The sequence below is a fragment of the Lemur catta genome, chromosome 2 (genome assembly GCF_020740605.2).
Source record: "Lemur catta isolate mLemCat1 chromosome 2, mLemCat1.pri, whole genome shotgun sequence".
NCBI classification, from domain to species: Eukaryota; Metazoa; Chordata; class Mammalia; order Primates; family Lemuridae; genus Lemur; species Lemur catta.
Genome location: NC_059129.1, coordinates 123089011 through 123112458, shown reverse-complemented (window position 1 = coordinate 123112458; position 23448 = coordinate 123089011). Strand labels below are relative to the sequence as shown.

The window sequence follows — 23448 nt, the reverse complement described above, 5'->3', positions numbered from 1 at the left end:
TTTTACCTAAAATGCTGTATTCCCAACGCTAGAATAATAGTGCCTGGCATGTAAGGCACTTAGTAAATTCAACTTATTCTGAAAGCTTAGAGTTCTCTTCATTTTAAAGATGAGATTAATATGTAGCTCATGAGATTATCAGGGTCAAGTGAGATGATTTTATTTTTATTTTTTATTATTTTTTTTGAAACATAGCCTTACTCTTGCCTAGGCTGGAGGGCAGTGGCGTAATCATAGCTCACTACAACCTTGCACTCCCTTGCACAAGTGGTTCTCTTGCCTCAGCCTCCTGAATAGCTAGGACTACAGGTGAGAGCCACCATGCCTGGTTAACATTTATTTTTTTATTTTTTTTTTTGAGACAGAGTGTCACTTTGTTGCCCGGGCTAGAGTGAGTGCCGTGGCATCAGCCTAGCTCACAGCAACCTCAGACTCCTGGGCTTAAGCGATCCTACTGCCTCAGCCTCCCGAGTAGCTGGGACTACAGGCATGAGCCACCATGCCCGGCTAATTTTTTTGTATATATATTTTTAGTTGGCCAGATAATTTCTTTCTATTTTTAGTAGAGACGGGGTCTCACTCTTGCTCAGGCTGGTCTCGAACTCCTGACCTTGAGCGATCCACCCGCCTCGGCCTCCCAGAGCTAGGATTACAGGCGTGAGCCACCGCGCCCGGCCCTGGTTAACATTTAAAATTTTTCATAGAGGTGGGGTCTCACTATGTTGCCCAGACTAGTATGCAACTCCTGGCCTCAAGCGATCCTCCTGCCTCAGTCTCCCAAAGGGCTGGGATTATAGGCGTTAGCTGCCATGCAGCACAGTTTTTGGCACATCGTTAGATGTTTATTTACTATTAATATTTGTTGCTAATATCTGTTCTAGATGGTTTTTGGAGGGCAAGGACCTCTTACATAGTCATGTCTCCTATAATACCTAGCACAGTACTTTATACATAGACTTTCCTTTTTAAAAAAAAATTGGCTGAGCTGATCATAGTCTTTGATACTGACTAACGTGTCACATTTCAGGTATCATTCGAGTTCTCTTGGGGTGGATACTTGAATATATTTACAGATTGTGAATAAGAATATATGCCCATTGCTGTAACAGCCTACATTTCCTCTTCCCTCAGTTTTTCATTTCGAGTGGAACTTCAAAAAATCATGACTTGGAGTAAAGAGATTTGGCAGTTGATTATTCTCTGGATATATAGAAATTAAAATTAGTCTTTTGGAATTTTTAAGGGGAAGTGTTAGGTAAAATGAGCCTTGTATCTTTTCCAGCAGTGAATCAGTAGTAGTGACTTCTAGGTCAGAATAAAGTTTCATAACAGTGCACAAATTTAGAAGATTGGCATTTTTTTCTCTGCCCACTTGGGGGTTTTGATATTTTAAAAACTAAACTTGTATGCTCTTTAAAATTTTTTTTGTTTCTGTACCCTAGACTACTTGGCTTTTTTTTTTTTTTTTGCTACTTTTTATTATGTTTCCCTTATTACTAGGTTCTATTCCTCTTTCTAACCTGAACCTCAAGTCTTTTTTATTTTTTTAATTTATTTTTTATTTCTTTGAGACAAAGTCTCACTCTGTCGCCTTGGGTAGAGTGCAGTGGCATCATCGCAGCTCACTGTAGCCTCAAACTCCTTGGCTCAAGCGATCCTCTTGCCTCAGCCTCCTGGAGTAGCTGGGCCTACAGGCATTTGCCAGGGCTAATTTTTCTGTTTTTTAGTAGAGATGGGGTCTCTTGCTCAGGCTGGTCTTGAACTCCTGAGCTCAAGCAATCCTCCTGCATCAGCTTCCCAGCTTGAGTCTTTTTTTAGTCTCCCCAGTTGTAGTGCCATGGGTATTTAGGGTACACTATTTTTTATTCACCAGTTTAATCTTATCATTTCTTCTGTTTCCAGTCTTATTGCATTTTTTTAAATTGGATCTTGGTAAGGTTCATAGATTTTCATTTTAATGTATGTTTTTTCATTTAAACTTGTTTATGAATTCTTTGAGTGCTGGCATATATTAATTTTGTATTCTTTAGTTTCTACTTTCCTGGTGGTTTTTGACCATTCTTGGCACATAATTGACAATCAGTGAATATTATTCACGAGGCTGCTACTGCTGTTTAATATTGTGCAAAATTTAAATTTGCATAGTAATAATAAATCAGTTGACTTTCCATAGGTATTTTTTTCATTGCTGGCCTTTTATTTGAATGTACATGTCTCAAAATGCTTTTAGGCGCAAAGTTTAGAGTTAACTGTGAATTTTTAAAAATCAGTTTTAAGTGAAACTAAATCATATGAAAGGATGTGCAAAGAGAGAATAAGTAGCAGAGCATTAAAGTGAACTGTCATATTTTAGGTGTTATAAACTAGAGCATTATGAATATGTTAACTACAGTATACATAGTTTCTTTTCTTTTTATTTTTGAGATGGAGTCTCACTGTGTTGCCCATGCTGGAGTGCGATGGCTATTTACAGGCATGATTATTGCACACTGCACCCTCAGACTCCTGGGCTCAAAACAGTGCTCCCACCTCAGACTCCCAAATAGTTGGAACTTCAGGCTTGAGCCACAGGGCCTGGCCACATGATACGTTTTGATTATACCGAAGTGGCATTATGTTAGCTATTACTTTGGAATGTGCTGATGGAGTGACAGCATATCTTATGTTTTCTAAAGCCTAAATTGCTGAAATTAGAATTCAGGCATTAAAAAGTTAAAATGCCATCAGTTTCATGATGCACTGCTGCATTGTGATTAAAAAGAAAAGTTGAGTTTTAAGCTTTTATGGTTAAAAGTTTACTATTTCTTAAAGCAGTTTCCCCTTTCCTGAAATCATAAGTGCCTTTAATAGCTTCATTGCTTGCCCAATATATACATTGTAAATAGTGGACATTTAATGTACCATGAATCAAATTTGTGTTTTTTATCTTTGCTAGGAATTTGAATTTAGAGTTTAATTTCTCAGAACATTCTCTTCAGGAAGAATCTTACAGTTTCTCAAAGACTTCACTTGACTTCTTGATCCTGCATAAACCCAAGGTAAATGGCATTGGTTTTTCTAGCTTTCAATTTGGACTTAATTTAAGAAAATGTGACTACTGAAATGATGATTCAGTTGGAGTGATTAAAAGTGATGTGGTCTGAAGCTTTTTTTTTGTTTATTGGTGGCTCGTGTGAAGTAAGTCATATGTTAAATTTTAGGAAAAGAGTTCTTTTTATTTTCCCTCCTTTTAGGTTGTATATCTGCTTCTACTTCTGTAAACATATCTACCAAAAGACTTAGGACACATACAAAGCTGTTTAAAAATAAAACAAAACAAAAAACCCTTCTACTTAACCCATCTTCCCTAATGTAAACAAGAGGAGTTTCATAACTTAATTTTTTCCCCCTACTTTGGTGTTAAGGTAATTCAAATTGAGTGCTTTTTATGTGCCAAACATTGTATTAAATGAATTACATGTATCAGTGCATTCAGTCCTCTACAATTCTGTGAAAGTAGGTACTGTCAACTTTCTTCATTTTATAGTCGAGGAAACTGAGGTTCAGAGACATGAAGGAATTTGCCCAATGTCACACAACCAAGGAAGTTTCTTCTTAGCCTGGATTTGAATCCAGGTAGTCTAAATGCAGAGGCCATATTCTTAGCCTCTTTTTTCCAAGTATATTTTTGCAGGAGGGGAGAAGAAACATCCAAATTTATTTTGGATTGCTAACTATTTGATAGGTGTGCTTTCTTACCGTGCATTTTGAAGTTTCAGGTGTGGCTATTAAAAAACTAAACAAAATTCAAACCTTTAAAAATAAACTTGCTTTAAAAAATATCCAGGTTCTGGGGAATGCATTCATTCAGCAGTTATTTATTAAATACCTATTGGGCTCATATGCTACATCCTGGGGACTGGAAAAGCCTACCAAATTTCTCTTTCACTTAAATAGAAATTGTCATCTAAAAAGCCTCATGAACCAAGAACAGAGATTCTAAATATATATGGATAGCACAGTATCTCTAGCTCTTAATAAATTGAAAGTGTTTCTTTTACTTACTGATCAATACAATGAAAATGAATTTTGCCTTATTGCTGGGATTGCAAATCATTTGCAGCTCTGGTTTCTTATTTCTTATAGTGTGTCTGATTATCTCAGAGTGGGGTAAATATCAATTTATTGGATTAAATCTGATCATAATGAATATAAATTACATATTTATGTTCTTTAAAAAGTTTGGGAGGGGCAGTATTTTGAAATCAAATAGCAGTAGAGTGTCACAATTCCCAGTGGTCCAGATACCTTATTTTACAGAGTGTAAATGTGATTTTTACTAATTTCATTATGTTGTCAAATAAAATGACAAAATTTGCTAAATCCAATTTGTCTTGTGTTCTACCAGGTATCAGCTCCCTGTGTTAATGCTAAACTTACTTCATATGTGTGGTGAAATTCTTACTCCACCTTTTTGAACCCTGAACCTATATTTTACTTCTGTCTTTGTGTGTTTCTTGCTCACTTGGGATTGAGAAGAAGAGGAGTGAGTGGACATTTGGAAATAGTTGTGTATAGTGAAAATTAGCTTGGGAGGTTAAGACTGTATAGTCTCACAAATCATTGAAAAGTTGAAAATGGGACGTTTGGGATGTACATGCAATGATTTGCTATACATGTATATTTTTTTCAATTCTGTGAAGAGTAGGTCTGATAAATCAGTTCTGACAGTTACTGGTTTCTGTACCCAATGAGGTCTGATTATAGCATTAGATACCGTGTAGTGTTTAGAAAAGCTAAAATACTGGTGCCCAGGTTTTCTTTTTTTTTTTTTGTAGTTCTAACATCTCTTTCTTGTAATCTCTCCAATTTCTTTATCTTTTATCCTTTTTGTCTTCTTACCAGAAAGCTACAGGGTGAACTAGGCATTATCACATAAGTCCACTCTTATTCTGAAGTCAGGACTACTGAGAGCAGAGCCATGGCTCCAGTTATTCAGAGACTTAGTTGACCTTTATTCTACTAGGAGACTATTCAACACCACTCCAGGCAGTATTGTGTATATGGAGTGGTCAGTTTAGTTCCATTTCAAGGCCATAGAGCACTATGATGACATAGTCTGGTAGGTTTATTTTTCTTTAGTGTTGTGCCACTTGTATTTTCTTTATTTCAGGTTCCTTATCTGTAATACTCTGATATTATTTATCTTTTTTACAGGAGAGGTAGGCATTTGTATTGGGCATGGAATAACATCTAACATGCTGCTGCAGTCTGATATCATTGCTCTTTCTGGCTTCTGCAGCTGCTGCTTTTTTGGATTGAGGCACATAGGTGGGGCAGTCCATAGAAATCTTCTGTTGTGTCTTCAACATACACTGCCTGTCATGCAGGTGAAAACAGTTGTAGTCAGGGATCATTGACTTGTTTTCTAAATGCTCATTTGAAAGAGTGATAATGATGAATAATATCCTTTGAGAAACTTTAAAAATTCAATTTGTAACTGAAAATAAGTAAATAATGTGAAACTTCTTCAATCATATTCTGGATTTTAACCTTTTTTGCTCTTTCATTTGACTAGGAGAAGGGAAATGGGTCGCTCGAATTCTAGATCACATTCTTCAAGATCAAAGTCGAGATCACAGTCTAGTTCTCGATCAAGATCAAGATCACATTCTAGAAAGAAGCGATACAGGTGAATTAATGTGCTTTTAATTCTTTTAATAATGATAATATCAGCTAGCATTTGTTGAATGCTTATTGTATACAGACACAGTGCTAAACCCATTAATATATTTCATTCTCAAAGAACCCTGTGAAATGGGCCAGACATGATGGTTCAGGCCTGTAATCCCTGCACTTTGGGAGGCTGATACTCAGAGGATTACTTGAGGCCAGAAGTTTGAGACCAGCCTGGGCAATGTAGAGAGACTCTGTCTCTACAAAATATTTAAAAAATTAACTGGGTACCTACAGTCCTAGCTACTCAGAGGCTGACGTGGGAAGATCGTTTGAGCCCAGGAGTTCAAAGCTGCAGTCAGCTGTGATTATGCCACTGCATTCCAACCTCGGCAACAGTGAGACTCTGACCCTGTCTCCAAAACAAAACAAAAAAACCCCAACCCTGTGAAATGGCTCTGTTATCCTTATTTTAAGAGTTGGAGAACTGAGAATTGTCCAAGTTACAAGCTAGTAAATAGCAGAGCATGGATTGAAATAGTCTGACTCTAGATCTCAATTTTTTTCTGTACCATGCTAAAATATGGTGGATTTCTTTGTGTTTATAATGTCAAGAGATAAATTGGAAAATATAAGAATTATTTGATCCTCATTAGTATGGTGGTAAGACAAAATTATTTGACAGTAAATGATCTCTGCATATTTTATAGATTCTCAATTTTGACTCTGATTCTTTGAATTCTAACAAAAGAATAACTTCAGGTTTTTGTTTAAAATGATTAACTGGTTATTTTTCTTCAAATACTAATACATACTTAGCATAGAAAATAGAAACCACAAGTTGAAAATGAAAGGGACTGTAATCTCATTAAGAATTAATTGGCCGGGCGCGGTGGCTCACGCCTGTAATCCTAGCACTCTGGGAGGCCGAGGCGGGTGGATCGCTCAAGGTCAGGAGTTCGAGACCAGCCTGAGCGAGACCCCGTCTCTACTAAAAATAGAAATAAACTATCTGGACAACTAAAAATATATATAGAAAAAATTAGCCGGGCATGGTGGCACATGCCTGTAGTCCCAGCTACTCGGGAGGCTGAGGCAGTAGGATCGCTTAAGCCCAGGAGTTTGAGGTTGCTGTGAGCGAGGCTGACGCCACGGCACTCACTCTAGCCCGGGCAACAAAGTGACACTCTGTCTCAAAAAAAAAAAAAAAAAAAAAAAAAGAATTAATAGTTAGCCAGGCTTGGTGGTGCATGCCTGTATGAAGTCCCAGCTGCTCAGAAGGCTGAGGCAAGAGGATCACTTGAGCCCGAGAGTTTGAGGCTGCAGTGAGCTATGAATCCCACCACTGTGTTCCAGCCTGGGTGAGACCCTGTCTCTACCAAAAAAAAAAAAAAAATTAATACTAGTTTATTTTTTTCTAGGCCTAACTTTATATTATATATATGTTTAATCAATGGTATCTCATTGGTAGTTTTGTGGAATCTTCCCCCCTTTACCTGTACATGATGGTATGCCATTAAATGTTCTTTTATACTGTCACTTTAAATGTCTGCATAGATGTATTATAATTTGCTAATATGTCCTATTGTTGGATGCATTAATTTTCTCCCCATTTTTTGTGCCTTTATTCCTAAGGTCTTTAATTTATCTCTCGATATTTACATTAGAAGTGAGGCTCTTTGATTGGAAATAGTAAATGTTTATACAAATGAATTTTTAAAAAATGTATATTTTTATTTTATAATTTATTTACATGTTATATTCATTTGGAAGTATTTAGAACAGTAGGATGGAATGTTTCGTTTTTCTTGCAGTGATATTTATTTCATTTTTAGTTCTAGGTCTCGTTCCAGAACATATTCACGATCTCGTAGTAGAGATCGTATGTATTCTAGAGATTATCGTCGAGATTACAGAAACAATAGAGGAATGAGACGACCTTATGGGTACAGAGGAAGGGGTAGAGGGTATTATCAAGGAGGAGGAGGTAGATATCATCGAGGTGGTTATAGACCTGTCTGGAATAGAAGGCACTCTAGGAGTCCTAGACGAGGTCGTTCACGTTCCAGAAGTCCAAAAAGAAGATCCGTTTCTTCTCAAAGATCACGAAGCAGATCTCGCCGGTCATACAGATCCTCTAGGTCTCCAAGATCATCCTCTTCTCGTTCTTCATCCCCATATAGCAAATCTCCTGTCTCTAAAAGACGAGGGTCTCAGGAAAAGCAAACCAAAAAAGCTGAAGGGGAACCCCAAGAAGAGAGTCCTTTGAAAAGTAAATCGCAGGAGGAACCGAAAGATACATTTGAACATGACCCATCTGAATCTATTGATGAATTTAATAAGTCATCAGCCACATCTGGCGATATTTGGCCTGGCCTTTCAGCTTATGATAATAGTCCCAGATCACCACATAGTCCATCACCTGTTGCTACGCCGCCTAGTCAGAGTTCATCTTGCTCTGATGCTCCCATGCTCAGTACAGTTCACTCTGCAAAAAATACCCCCTCTCAGCATTCACATTCCATTCAGCATAGTCCTGAAAGGTCTGGGTCTGGTTCTGTTGGAAATGGATCTAGTCGATATAGTCCTTCTCAGAATAGTCCAATTCATCATATCCCTTCACGAAGAAGCCCTGCAAAGACAATCACGCCACAGAATGCGCCAAGAGATGAGACTAGGGGACGTTCCTCCTTTTATCCTGATGGCGGAGATCAGGAAACTGCAAAGACTGGAAAGTTCTTAAAAAGGTAAAAACTAAAGTAGAGAATTTAGATTATAATATTGTTTTTGTTCTTTGAATTCTATTTGGAATTTTAAGATATAAAATTGTGTTGTGATAATGTATTTAACTAGCTATTTTTTACTCACGACTTTCTTCATTATAATTCAAATTGCTTTTACTCATATTTGGTAAATTTTGGAAGCTAAATATTTTAATGAAAAGTAGTTTATACTCCTTTTTAATTTTATCCATTTTTAGTTTAGAATTAAAAATATAGATGAGAAATTGAGTAGCTTAAAGCATAACTAATGATACATGTTGTTAATAACTGTAAGAACTTTTAGAAATTAACTTTGTAAGTTTCAAAGTATTGAAGGCTTACTTTGTTCTTTTCACCATTAGGGTGTGACCTGTATAAATAATGCAGTTATATTGCACATTCTTAATTGTGTGGCATTATAAACAGTCCAGCTGTCTATATTTAATAATTTCTGCTTGACTATAGAAAAGATAAATGCTATTTCTAACTGACTAGGACATTTTAAACAGTTACTTTGTTAAACTTCTTCAAGTATTACTGAGAGTTGCTAATAAACTTAATGAAAATTGGTTGTTTAGTGTAGTGTGATTGACTTAAAAGTGGGAAAATAGAGCAAGCATGGTATTTATGGTATGGCATTGTACACGCTAGAATTTATTATTGAACTGATTGCCAAAAATCATTATTTTCTAGAACAAAGTAGGTATAAACTGTTATGTGATTCAGATAATGAATATTAAATACCCTCAACTGCATTGAAGTCCACTCATATGAGCTCTTATTTATACTGATAGATAAGAAGTAAGTGAAATAGTCTGAAAGTTTGAGTAGAAGTTGGATTCTATTGTGTATTATCTATTAGCGGTTCTTAGCTTCAAAAATTAAACTTAGGCTGTTTCTAGAAATTTGAATTTGTTCATGTAGAATTGTGGACTGTGACTAAATAGGACAGGTTCCTGAGGGTGGCTTTACTTTTTATCCTTTAGGAAGTCTAGTATGTAAATTTATTAAAAAAATCAGTACATGAGTTCTATATGAATGCTTTCAGTGATTTTTAAAAGTGAAATCTGAGAATGCACTTTTCAGTAGGGTTATTTTTTTCATTGCTGGTCCTGTGGTATTGGGCAACACATTTAAATATGCAAGTGATCTACAATGACTGCAATCCAGAGTTACTATCGTCTTCTTTGCTTATTCACAGGTTCACAGATGAAGAGTCTAGAGTATTCCTGCTTGATAGGGGTAATAACAGGGATAAAGAGGCTCCAAAGGAGAAAGGATCAGAGAAAGGGAGGGCAGAGGGAGAATGGGAAGATCAGGAAGCTTTAGATTACTTCAGTGATAAAGAGTCTGGAAAACAAAAGTTTAATGATTCAGAAGGGGATGACACAGAGGAGACAGAGGATTATAGACAGTTCAGGAAGTCAGTCCTCGCAGATCAGGGTAAAAGTTTTGCTACGGCATCTCACCGGAATACAGAGGAGGAAGGACTCAAGTACAAGTCAAAAGTTTCACTGAAAGGCAATAGAGAAAGTGATGGATTTAGAGAAGAAAAAAATTACAAACTTAAAGAGACTGGATACGTAGTGGAAAGGCCTAGCACTACAAAAGATAAGCACAAGGAAGAAGACAAAAGTTCTGAAAGAATAACAGTAAAGAAAGAAACTCAGTCACCTGAGCAGGTAAAGTCTGAAAAGCTCAAAGACCTCTTTGATTACAGTCCCCCTCTACACAAGAATCTGGATGCACGGGAAAAGTCTACCTTCAGAGAGGAGAGCCCACTTAGGATCAAAATGATAGCCAGTGATTCCCATCGTCCTGAAGTCAAACTCAAAATGGCACCTGTTCCTCTTGATGATTCTAACAGGTAATTCCACATTGATGCCCAGTAAATTAATCTATGGGTAGTTAATATTCCAGTTAATTATCTTATTTTCTGAACATACTGTTTTCATATTCAAACCAGTGGTATATTTTGTTTGTGTGTGTGTTATCGATATGTTCCAGACCTGCTTCCTTGACTAAAGACAGGCTACTTGCTAGTACACTTGTCCATTCTGTCAAGAAGGAGCAAGAATTCCGATCCATCTTTGACCACATTAAGTTGCCACAGGCCAGCAAAAGCACTTCAGAGTCATTTATTCAACACATTGTGTCCTTGGTTCATCATGTTAAAGGTATGCTTAATATGTTTAGTATTGTGAAGGAAATTTATCTTGCATGCAAATAAACAAATGAGTAGTTATGTTTAATAATTAATGTACCTCAGGGCTTGTAGGTATATATCAGTACTATTAAAAATTTAGAAAAATGGTGTTTCGTGAAAGAGACTCCTGTCTTGCTAGTATTGAGATTTAACGGAGCTATTTAATGAAAAGTGATTAAAATGCTAGAGTTAAAACATATCCTAAAGTATATCATGGTAAAACATGATGTAGATTTGTTTAATGCTTAAAGTGTTTTTAAAATGCGTCACTGTATATTTGAAGTGCAGAATGCTTACAGATTATTTTTCATTGTATGTCTATAACTTGTGGTTAATGTACTCTCGGCACACATTTATAACAAAGTGAGGCAGTATTGTTACTGAATATTATTTACTAAGAATTTCTTTTCATCTTTCAAAGAAATGTGAAACTAGTGGAAAAACAGTATTAACTTTCTATCTTTTTGTGCTAAATTTGTTATAAAATTTTTAAAGTGGTGATGAATAAACCAGAAGAAAATTTAGACAGGATTTTTAAAGGGGAAAAAAGTTCAAGAAATTTAAAAGTATATTAGCTAAATAGTGATTATATGGGTAGTGACTAATTAGGATAATAATTATGATATTTCCTTAGGTCCTAAACATAAGGATGTTCATTTTAACTAAAATAATGATTTTTTTCTTTTCACTAATATGTAGTTATAGTTTCAAAGTTACTAATAGTTTTCAAAGGTTTTAGGGTATGACTTTTTGGGCGGTTAGATAAAATTTGGTTTTTATAATTTTGTTTTTGTGTTTAAAAGGCAGCTTACTATGAAACAGGTTCTTTCCCAGGAACCTCTGTGGCTGTTGGTCTTAAAAGCCTCCTCCACCCTTTTTAAAAAAGTTTGTCTTTTGACATGAGAACAACTCATTATAATAAACTTGTCACCAGCAATTCTTTGTGCACTTGATATTTCAAAACAGTGAATAGTTAATGGATTTCTTTTTGGCTGTAATAATTTAAACATGATAACAAAAGAGTTTTGCTATTTGGCTATAAGTAGGTTTGTGAACCAGTTTATACATAAAATATGAAACAATAATTTTTAAATTTTTTCACATTTTTTTGACCAGTCTCCATATTTTATAATTTGCTGAATTTTGAGATCAGGTTTTGATACATTTTTTCCTTTTTCATTTTCTTTTTCCTTTTTAAAAAGAACTGTAGTTATGTTTCATAATTGGTATTATGCAACCGATCTGAACAGCTCTTTCTTTATATAGAGCTGAAAATGCCCAGTGATGTTTTCTTTTTCATTGTAACTAGGTCCTGGAATATGTTTTGAAATGGCAAAATCCATGTTTCAAAGTAAAATAGCTGTTGAAACATACAGGCAAAGTTGAACCTTCTGTCTTCCTGGCAAAAATGGCATAAAAACTGAGTTGCTAGCTCAAATTCCTGGGTTTCATGGAATTATGATTGAGGCACTACCCTTGTAGTGGCCGTTTCAAGTTTTAATGATTGGTTATGAGACATGTGCTGGATATTGGGCGGTAAGTTGACACAGATGTATGTTGACCTGTTAAGCAGATAGCTTGCTTCATAATGTAACATTTCATAGCTCATGACTTTATACGTCTGTTTTACATTTACAGCATATCTTAAACTGGTTTAAAAACTAATCAGTATTGATATTACTAATTTTAAAATTGTTTAAAGAAAGACAAGACAACAATATCAAATGTGCTGTCAGGTTTGCCAAGACGCCAGATTTTTGGAGTAATTAGTGAATGTTAATGGATTTAAAAATAATTTTTCCAGTTGAATGACAGTATTCAGTTTTTTCCTTGAATCAATTTCTGTTGATATGTCAACATAGTTCTCAATGAAATTTGTTAGTTTACTCAAACCAGCTTTGTAGTTAATTCCATATTTGTCCATTTTTGTTTTCTACAAATGGTCATTTGAAGTGATGCCATTGGTTCATATTGGCAAGGTATGAAGACATCCACATATTATTTCTTTTTGTTCTGTTTGAGCAAGTAGTGCATTAGTGACTCCTGATTTAATCTATTAATTGTTCTTGGATTATATGTAGTATTGACAGGCACCTGTGAGGAACTTTGCAGTTCCTTACCTGTGAGGTACAAGAAGTTCAAAGGGTAGGAGTTCTTTGTAACACTTGATTCTCTTCTGCTAGGTTTCTTGAATATTTTTGATTTCTTTTCACCTGCTACATGCCCTTCTGTCACAAATGAAAATCCCTCTTAAAGTAAAGATAACTAATTGGACAGTATTTCTCCTAAATCAACAGAGCAATACTTCAAATCACCTGCAATGACCCTAAACGAGCGGTTCACTTCGTATCAGAAAGCCACTGAAGAACATAGTACCCGGCAAAAGAGTCCTGAGATACACAGGTATGTGTACCATTGATATATAAAAATGTCGTTTTGATAGGAAGACATTTGAAGCAAGATTATATTGGAAGTTTGCTATCATCATGATACAAATTAAAACTTTAGTTTTATGTCTCGTTTATACTTTGAATAAATATATTTCTAAGTTTTGAAAATTTTATAATTTAGTTTTCCAGTTTGCTTGGTTTACACTGGTTGTTAGAACTTAAAATACTCTAATCACTCTGCAGTATGGAGTTAAATGGTTATCAGTTCATTTGTTATTTGGTGGCGGTAGATGCCTAGAGTAAGTTTGAATTTACTTCTGGCAGGTTTATGAAATAAAAATGCTTGATGAGAGGTAGAACTGTTTTTCATGAGAAGAGCATAAACATGGAAGTGAGACAATTGTGTTGAAATCCTGACTCTGTCACTTCATTCCATTGTGATGAACAGGTTATTTAATATCTGGACATCAGTTTTTTCATCTACAAAATAAAGATAATCCCACTTTGCAGGGTAGTGGTGACAATTAGTGATATTGGCTATAAATTATCTCACGTAGTACTTAGCACACATCATATGGTTGGTGTGGTTTTGGTCAGAACTGCTAAAGAAGCACTAGGAAGTTGCAATTCATACTAGGTTAAAAAGGAAAGGCACAGAATGAAACCAAAGGTATGCTGAATACGTAAAAATACTGAATGAAGACTGTTTAGGAGCAAATAATCCTATTCATGTGTGTTCATTGAAGATGTTTTGATGTATATGTTGCATGATGATTGACACGCAGTAATTTTCAACTTTAATCAAAACATTTTTTTTTTATGTATTTTTTCTTTCTTTTTTTTTTTTTTTTTAGAGGCAGGGTCTTGCCCTGTTGTCTAGGCTGTAGTGCCAGTGGTAGGATTGTAGCACACTGCAGCCTTGAACTTCTGGGCTTAAGCAATCTTCCTGCCTCAGCCTCCTGAGTAGAGTAGCTAGGACTATAGGCATGAGCTACTGCACCTGCCTAGTTTTTGTTACTTTTTGGTAGAGGCAGGTTTTTGCTATATTGCTCAGGCTGCTCTCAAACTTGGGTCTCAAGTGATCCTCCTGCCTCAGCCTCCCAAAGTGCTGGGATTATAGGTGTGAGCCACTGCGCCTGTCTTGGTTTTCTTTTCCTTTCCTTTTCCCTTTTCCGTTTCCTTTTCCTTCTCCTTTCCCTCTCCTCTTCCTCTCCTTTTTCTCTCTTCTCTTCCTCTTCCCTTTTCTTCTTTGAGACAGGGTCTCCAGCCCAGGCTGAATCATCATAGCTCACTGCAACCTCAAACTCCTGGGCTCAAGCAATCCTCTTGCTTCAGCCTCCCAAGTAGCTGGGACTACAGGTGTGCACCACCACACCTGGCTAATTTTTTCTATTTTTGGTGGAGATGGGGTCTTGCTCTTGCCAGGCTGGTCTCAAACTCTTGACCTCAAGCAACCCTCTCACCTTGGCTTCCCAGAATGCTAGGATTACAGGTGTGAGCCACATTTTTCTATTTTTGATGGCTAATGTAGTTCGATGTTTTAAAAGGTCAGGTTTCATTTCTATGTAAAAACCTGATTGAAACATTTTAATTCATTTTTAATGGATACAGTTATTATTTCTTAATTGTCTATTAGGAATTAGATTAATAGTCTTACTGTGCTAAAATAGTTGAGAGAGAAATGATTGTGTCTTACAAAAATGGGCAGGACTGTGGATTTTTGTGAACCATACAGTTAATAGTTTGACTACAAATACACTTTATTTTGTGTTAAGGAGAATTGACATCTCTCCAAGTGCCCTGAGGAAGCATACCCGTTTAGCAGGGGAAGAGAGAGTTTTTAAAGAAGAAAATCAAAAGGTATGTTTTTTAGTGCACTTTTTTTGTTGTTCAATTTGGCTTAGTTAATACACTAAATATAGTTTCTCAAGGCAGATTGTTTACAGATATCTTCTAATTGTAAATACATCATACATATTTATGATAGTGTACGTAGTGTTCCTTCCTTGAAGAATTAAGCTGACACTATACTTTCTTAAGTCAAACAAAGAGTATTTTTTGAAAATGCTAGTGCAAGGAAAAAATTAGTCCTAAGGAAAGGGTAAAGAACCAGTGGGTAGACCAAGGGAAAAAAGAAATACAAATTTTATTAGAGTTTTGAGGTGAGATCGATAAGCCAGAATAAATATTCTTTTGTTTTATGTGTGCCTGAATTAATTATCTCCAGGTTCTTCACAGAGAAAAAGGAGTAATGATGGGCATTTTTATGTGAATTATGAAATATGAATTCTAAGAACTGATTTACAAATGAGTGTTTTGAGCAAAAACTTATTTGTCACTACTGGAATATTTGTAGGTTGGGGGAGTGGCTTTTAAACTTGAGAAAGCAGCCTATGAAAGACATATAGAGGGCTTGGTGAGAATGGAATTCATTGGTTAGGGGGACTATTATACTCTGTTATACTCTGATAATTCAAAATTGGTAGAATGGGAGCAACTATCCATTGTTTTGAAAAGATTAGGAAACTTGGGAGTACTGCTTGGTTCCATTTCTGGCCATCAATAAATACGATCTGTATGATATTTGGAAAATAATTCAACCTTGGTTTTCTAATTAGAAAAATGAGAATACATTTGTAGAGTTGAATAATTGGTCTATCTTGAAAACGTTGGAACTTCTGTTACTACAAGCTGTTATTGATGGTGGTAGTATACAAATTGTTTAATAGGGTGTGCTGTTAACTTACTGGATGTCGAATCTAGAGCTAACAAAGAAAATGGTTACTTTGCATGGGGCATATTGATTTTTGAAAAACAGATTCTGAGAAGTGAATACTTTTTTGGTTTTTAATACTTTGGGTTCAATGTTGGTTAATTTTGTTTTCCTGATAGTTTTGTCTATCCTCATGCTCTGACAGTGAGTACCTTACTTCTCTCATTACTTAAACCAGATTTTGATCTGGAGGAGGGGAAGTAGGGGTGACTGATGGATGGACAAGAGGATATGACATTGGTTTTTATCCTTCATCTTTCTATATGAATGAATTATTAACACATGTTAATGTGTAATTAATATATATATGTAGTTTACAAGGTAGTTTCACTTACGTTATCTTGTTACTTGTGGACTTCGTAATACCTGGGTGAACAGGAAGTTTTTTGTTCTTGATTAGAGTTTCTCTTTATTGTGCTGGGAGCAAATAGGTAAGTAGTTGATATCATTTGGAGATACATACGTACTCTCAGTTGTATGAATGCTTACGAATATTATAACTAGACTTCCCAGAATAAATACTTCTTATTGTTGAATACTAGCAAGGATGTCCACATTGCTTAGGATCTTACTGATGTATAATTTCTCTTCATTCCTAGATGCCTCTTTCCATCTTCCTAAATTATATAGTATTTGAAAAAGCAATGGAACAAGAAGGAGGTGAATTGTGACCCAGTTTAAACTAATGTCCGTTGCAATACCTGAATTGAGAAAGGGCAGTATATGGCCCAAGATACTGAGTACAGGATTGCGAATAATATCTTTCTGGCTTTGTTTCTACCCTTGTTCAACCTCAATTGGTTTCATTAATCATATTCCACTTGCATGTTATAGAAATTACAGAATTCTTGTGAACTGTTTTTTTAATTGGGTTGGTCAAATTATTTGGGAAGAGCTTGATGATAATGAGGCTTAATAATGAGAATTACGTTAGGAACCCATAACTTTATAGGTGGAAGGCTATGTCACAACTACAGATTATAATCTGTCACTGTTCAACTATTAAAAAAACCCCAACATTTGGAATGATGAGGGATAATAATTAATGAGGATGTGCTGAGTGGAAAAATATTTGTATCATTTTACTGTACAAAAGTTTATTATGGATTGTTTTGAATTTCTATAAAATTCTCAAGAGAAATAGCTGTTAGAAACTTTTCCAGTCCCACCGCACTGAATGTACACAAATGTTTAGGAAAAACAATCAAGTATATTTTTTAAACAAAAACTTAATGATAGTAGTATATGATCCATTTTTTTCTGATACTAAAATGCCAGTTATAAACTGGTATAAAATTTAACTCTTTGTATATTTTTTTCTATTTCTCCCCTGAACTCTGTATTTTGCATCTGTCTTTTTATAGGGAGATAAAAAATTAAGGTGTGACTCTGCTGATCTTCGGCATGACATTGATCGCCGTAGAAAAGAAAGAAGTAAAGAACGGGGGGATTCCAAGGGCTCCAGGGAATCCAGTGGATCAAGAAAGCAAGAAAAAACTCCAAAAGATTACAAGGAATACAAATCTTACAAAGATGACAGGTAATTGTTAAAACTGTCTTGAGTTAGGTTTTAGCTTCTAATTAGCCTTTAATAATTGTCAGCTTAATTGCTTTCAATTTTGACTATGTAATCGAATGTTTAAATTTAAACAATTAAAATTATTTGTTTTACAGCAAAAATGTATTTGTCTTTTACACGGCTTATGGTGGATGAGGACAAAAACTTTGGAATAGCAAGCTAACACTGAAAAAAAAAATGACAAATTAATGTGTCCTATTATCCAGGCTACATCAGGAGGTTGGACTTCAATGCAGTGCATTTCTAGAAACAGTTTGTGTAAGAACTTTGGTTCGTTATGCTTGATTCCGCACTTTTTCAACTCATAACACCCAGAGTACAAGAATTATAAACTGATATCTAGTGGTTTAACATGGGAGAGATGGGGGGAGGAAGGACTAGAAATAGCAATGTGTATTAGTCTTTCAAAATAATATTTCCATGGATACTGTTAGCAGTGGTAAGAATTACAGCAGGTATGACCTTTTCGAGTGTTGCATTAGAATCACGTAAATTTGATCATCATAAAGTTAAATAGGAGTACAAAGTATTATTATAGATAATCTCTTTTCCTTGCTATTCATTAGGTAAATGGTGGATTTTACTTGTGTTTTAAAATTTATGACTGTTCTTTGTAATGTCATATGCTTTTGATTTCAATAATGATATTATGGCCCATACCAAGTGTTTTCACCCAGGGTGTACAAACTGCAGTCATTTTGAAACTTGGCCTTAAGAACATTCTTACTTGTTGCTACTCTTCTTTTCATTTTGTTAAAAGATTATATAAGTTAACTTAAAAATATTGAAGAACTATACCTTATTCTTGAAGCTTACAGACTGCTAGTTTCTAATTGGCAGGCCATAGCATGCTTTTCAGTAGTGATGTAAAACAAATATTGGAGGAGAATGGAAACAGACTGTGTCAAACACCCAATTATTTTACTTATGTAATAATTTTACTAGGAGATAGTTTTTTTGACTTAAAAAATATCCCTTTTATTGTAAGTTCAGCCTGGTCTTTATCTTTTTAAAAATAGCATTTTTTGGTGTGTGTTCTTTATTTTGCAGTAAACATAAAAGTAGAGAGCAAGATCATTCTCGATCTTCATCCTCTTCAGCATCACCTTCTTCTCCCAGTTCTCGAGAAGAAAAGGAGAGTAAGAAGGAAAGAGAAGAAGAATTTAAAACTCACCATGAACTGAAAGAATACTCAGGCTTTGCAGGAGTTAGCCGGCCACGAGGAACCTTTGTAAGTAATAAAATTATCTTTGATACGACTTTACCTTAAGTACTGTATATAAGGAAAGTCAATTGCATGATTCAGAGATTGTTGTGTGAGTCATTATTCTTTAAGTCAGAGTTAGTCTTGAAAAATGAAATGGTATTTGAAGTATTGTCTTCATTAAGAATGCCATTTTGAGATCTAGAAACATCTCTGTAAGCTGGTTTTCTTCATTTTGAGATCAATAATGTACATAGTCCTTAAAGACCCAAGAGTCGAGGAAAGTTATTGAGATACATTTCTGTAAACAGTTTTTGAAAAGATACCTTAAAACATTAAGAAATCTGGATGTTCATCTGTTACAGCTATTTTCATTTTTGCCTGTTTTCTTCAAATCCTTGCTTATGTATGTATCTATCATAGAAATCATATAAATTTTCTTTTTATTCTACATAGCATATACATTATCCTCATGTTTCCATAAGTCATTATAATTATTAATTTAATGACTTCATAGTTAGTGCATCTTCTTGCCTTTTTAACTTCTAGATTCAGACTTCTACCTTGAGCAAGTATCTAGTTGGGTTTTGGTTAGAGTTCATTAATTAGATCATTTGGGGGAAGAGAAGAGCTTTGCTTATATACATATAGAGATAGGTATGGTTGAACACTTGGAGCGCTTATGGTAATTCAAAGGAATTAGACCACTACTGGCTAGTAAAAAGGTAAAAAAACCAACTTGATTATTTTAAAATATTAGTTCAGGCCATCAAAGTGCAATATTCTGACACTTAGGTTGATTTTTCATTTCCTCTTAACCTACTCAGCTTTCAGTAGGCAGAATTTTTTTGCCTATGGTATAAAATGGCCATCCTTTCCATCCTCAGTGGTTATGAGATTTAGGTAGGAAATTAGGGCATATGTTTTTTGTTACTGCAGTAAAATTAGAGTTTGCATGTAACTAAATACCTTTCTGTTGCATCACTAAACAACTTTGTTAATGTTAATCAGTTTCGAATTAGAGGCAGAGGAAGAGCCAGAGGAGTTTTTGCTGGGACAAATACTGGTCCAAACAACTCAAATACTACTTTTCAAAAGAGACCGAAGGAAGAGGAATGGGATCCAGAATATACCCCAAAGAGCAAGAAGTACTTCTTGGTGGGTGTTAGAAATCTGTTTATTTGGTTTGCATTAATTTTCAAAACATACTAGGTGAATACATTTGAGTACAGATATCCATTACTGTGAGAAGATTTCACCATAATGTGGGAAACCTTTTTAAAAATTACCCAGGTGATTTGAAGTTTGGAAAATGTGGGTCCCTTTAGTCTTGTCTATACTTTCTTGACATTGCATATAGGCTGATCAGGGTAAACTAAAAATATACCTGATTTTATAGCTACATTCAGGGAAGAACATTAGAGTTGAGCTTAATGTATGTTTCATATCTGTCTATAAGACAATGACAGTAGAAATTTCACATTAAGATGTACCTTCCGTCTTCACAGACGGTTGTTTAAATGAAAGACAAGGAAAAGAATTCTTTCCTAGTATTTGTAATTAAGGATCTCAGGGAAGCCGTCAATTTTCATTAGAGTAAAAGGACAATGAAAAATTACCTTATGGAGAAGCTGCTAGATATACTTATTTGGTGCTTCCTTGTGGCGGAGATACTTTTTCCTCTGAAGTAGTTTTCCAAGGATGAAGCTAGAGGTGGTGGGTCTGAAAGATTCTCTAGATAAGGATGGACATTTTCTGCAGTTTGGAATGGGGAAAGTGGTTCCTCATAAGCCGACTTAAGAAAATACCAAAACTATTACCAAAAGTACTCATTTTTGTTACAACTTTTCAGGGAATTTCTGTTCCAGGGACTACTTCTGGAAACTATTTGCTTTCAAGGAGGAAAATAGTACTGGACTTAAACAATTGTGTCTTTCAGAGGACTTTTTATGAATATATTTGAGTAGACCTGAATGTCTATGACTTACCTGCTTAGTTTATAGGTTATAGCTGTATTCTGAAGTGGATCTCTGTTTTGTTTGGAAAATGGGCTATATACTTGTTTCAAAAATTAATTTCCATTTGCCTCTTTTTTTGGTATGTTAATGACCAAGAATCCAAAAAGGTTACATCTGTTTTTCAGAGTGCGTTATGAATAATGTTTGTTTAATTTACACTTCTATGAGGAGAAATTTGTGCTTGTAGAGTCTCTTGAATTGACAGTCTGGAAACAAAAAGGCATTTGATTCAGGTGTAGAAAACTTCAAATGATCCATCTACTTTTGGTTTAAGAATTTGTATTAACAGACACTTGTTTGTGTTTGCTAGACTAAGAATGGAAATACAAATATGATTTCAATTCTTGGCTTAGAGACTAGTAATAGAGAAACAAACACTCCAAATTGTATGGTGGCTTTTCCCAAAGGAGGAATCGATGGGGTTTTGCAAAGGAGAGAGTGATTAGGAGAGACTTTGGTAGAGGAACTTGACTTGAATCTTTAGCTTAAGAGATGGGCAGGTATACTGCAGATGACAGGAGGAGTGAAATAGCATGGGAGAGAGAACTCTAGTACTTAAATGGCTAAGGTGGGTATAAGTTTGGGGGAAAATTGAGAAAAAGCAGGAGTTAGATTGTGGAAAGCCTTAATACTTTATTAATAATTTGGGGTTTTAAGCAGTGTTTACAAAAATCGTGGTGGTTACAATAGTTAGAAGATTTGAGAGATTGAATTCCTTGAACTAAGGGCTGTATTTCAGAAAAGTTAAAGTAGCATTTATAAGGATTTATTCAGGGACTAACTAGTTGGGTGTTGGTAGTGAGAAGGAGGAATCTAAGATAAGGAATCCAAAAGAAAGGAGCCCTTTGAGGAGGAGATAAAGTACTGTTCTGGACAGGTTGAATTTGAAATGCCTGGGAGAAACCAGGTGGAGATGTTGAATGGGTAGTTGCTAATGCAGATTTAGAGAGAGAAAACAGTCTAGGAGCCACCATCTTATAGATCACCACTAAAGCTGTAATAAGATCACCTAGTCAGAAGAGAAGAGATTAAAAGGCCAACATTTCAAAGGTAGGGTGAAGAACGAGAAAGTAAAAATGCCAGAGAAGTAGACAAGTATGGAAGGAAGGTCAGAAAGTTAAGAGGTAATGAGAGATGAATAAGTAGATAGTAATTGTTTACCACTTTTAACAATTTACAAATACATAATTTAGGCAGGACCTTCGTTTTTCAATGGCATGCATTCAAAATCTGTTATCATAGTTTTTACCTTAAATTGGTACATGAGTCATTATAGTTTGGCTTTTAATTATTCAGTAGTTTTGTTAATCAAGAAGAGTGTTATTTTAAGAATTTAGCCACTTACAAGTAGCGTTAATAATATGTTGCTAATTCTGGGTTATATTTAAAAATCTTGATCTCTATAAAACACACATTTATTTGTCACAGACTGATGTTCACTTGAATATCAAGTAAAATTAACAACAGTATATATTTTTTCCTTATAAGTTAATTCCCAAAGTTAATTATTTTGGTTTCTATTTAAGAGCCATTGAAATGGCAAGTTTGGTTTTTACATGGATATTTGAATTTAAAAGATTTTGTATCTTATGTAAAGATACCTTTCAGATAGCTAATGTAGAGGGAAAAGAAACAAATATGATTCAAGAAAAGAAGTTTAAAACTAGATGTTCCCTTAGGTTCTTTCAGAATAAATCGATCACAGAAATTTTGCCCATATCAATGAAAGTTAAACTTAGTTAATAGATAACATTTATTGAGCATTATGTACTGTGCTTGGTGCTGTTCTAAGTGTTTTACATGTATTAACTTACTTAATGCTTATAAAATCCTTTTGAATTGGGGCTGTTACTCCATTTTTTTATAGATGGAGAAAACTGAGGTACAGAGATTGAGTAGCTTCACCAATATTGTGTGGCTAGTAGCAGTGGGATCAGAATTCAAACGCATGCATTGGGCTTTAGAACCCACTACTTAATAGGGGTCCTGAAAGTACCGTACCATTCATCCTCCAGTACTGAATTTTAGTAACCTTTGTTGCATTCTTTTCTGAAATTTCCCATCTCCAAACTTGGACATATACAAAGGTATGCTAATGTTATAATAATAAGCACTCCAGAAAAGATACTAGTTTTAGTTAGAACCTGAAAGGGGAGGGGTGAGTATGAAGAGTTGGAGCAAATGGGAAAGTACTGAAGTAGGCAGGTTCTTAGTGTTGAGTTGATGTTGTCTTCTCAGGAAGAGAAAAATCCCTGGTGGGGAAGGGGGCTCAGAATTGGAGTTTTGATAAATTAACCCTTTGATACTTGAGCATTCTATGGAGAAAAGAGATACAAGGATTAGAAGGTCCTGGTTCTCATGTAGACTACTTTGTTAACAAATTTTTGGCTGTGTATGAATATTTTATCTTCTGGCCCTTTATTATCTGTGAAATAATTAATTTAAAACATTGTAATGGGATTGAAATCTTGGACAAAAGATTTGATGATTAAAGGCATGTTTAGCATCAAAAATCTCACTTAGGTAGCTTCCAGGGTACTCTGGTGAAAGACACAGCTTAATCTTCTAGCTGCTATTTTCTTTATCAAGCTTCAGATGATTGTGTATCTAAAAGTAATGGCTAGTTTAACTGTTCATGTAGCTTTGTCATTGCCTTCTGTATTTCTGCTAACTCTTAGCTGCCTGGTGTGGTAATCATTTACTGCCACCAGGTTGTCTGGGAAATGTATTTTATGGGTGATGGTTATAAGGGGATAGTGGAAAGGACTAGCTTTGTGGCTTTGGGCAAGTTACTTAATTTCTCTGTGCCTCAATTTCTTTATCTCTAAAATGAGAAAAGTAACAGTATTTTTACAGGGTGG

At 35.1% G+C, this 23448-nt stretch overlaps 1 protein-coding gene across 9 annotated transcripts in view; it reads left to right on the top strand.

Moving 5' to 3' along the window:
- Positions 1-23448, top strand: part of BCLAF1 (BCL2 associated transcription factor 1) — a 32358-nt gene that overhangs the window by 4300 nt on the left and 4610 nt on the right. The window contains exons 2-11 of one of the 9 annotated variants that reach the window (XM_045544424.1): positions 2936-3038; positions 5558-5671; positions 7491-8402; positions 9619-10284; positions 10425-10594; positions 12921-13026; positions 14789-14873; positions 17151-17326; positions 18416-18596; positions 19581-19727. In XM_045544424.1, the coding sequence (XP_045400380.1) occupies positions 5568-5671; positions 7491-8402; positions 9619-10284; positions 10425-10594; positions 12921-13026; positions 14789-14873; positions 17151-17326; positions 18416-18596; positions 19581-19727 (2547 nt within the window). In that variant the 5' untranslated portion in view covers positions 2936-3038; positions 5558-5567. Of the gene's footprint in view, positions 1-2935; positions 3039-5557; positions 5672-7490; positions 8403-9618; positions 10285-10424; positions 10595-12920; positions 13027-14788; positions 14874-17150; positions 17327-17460; positions 17533-18415; positions 18597-19580; positions 19728-23448 lie in introns of those variants that run through there. The other 8 variants (XM_045544425.1, XM_045544429.1, XM_045544431.1 and 5 more) reach the window with 8 other exon arrangements.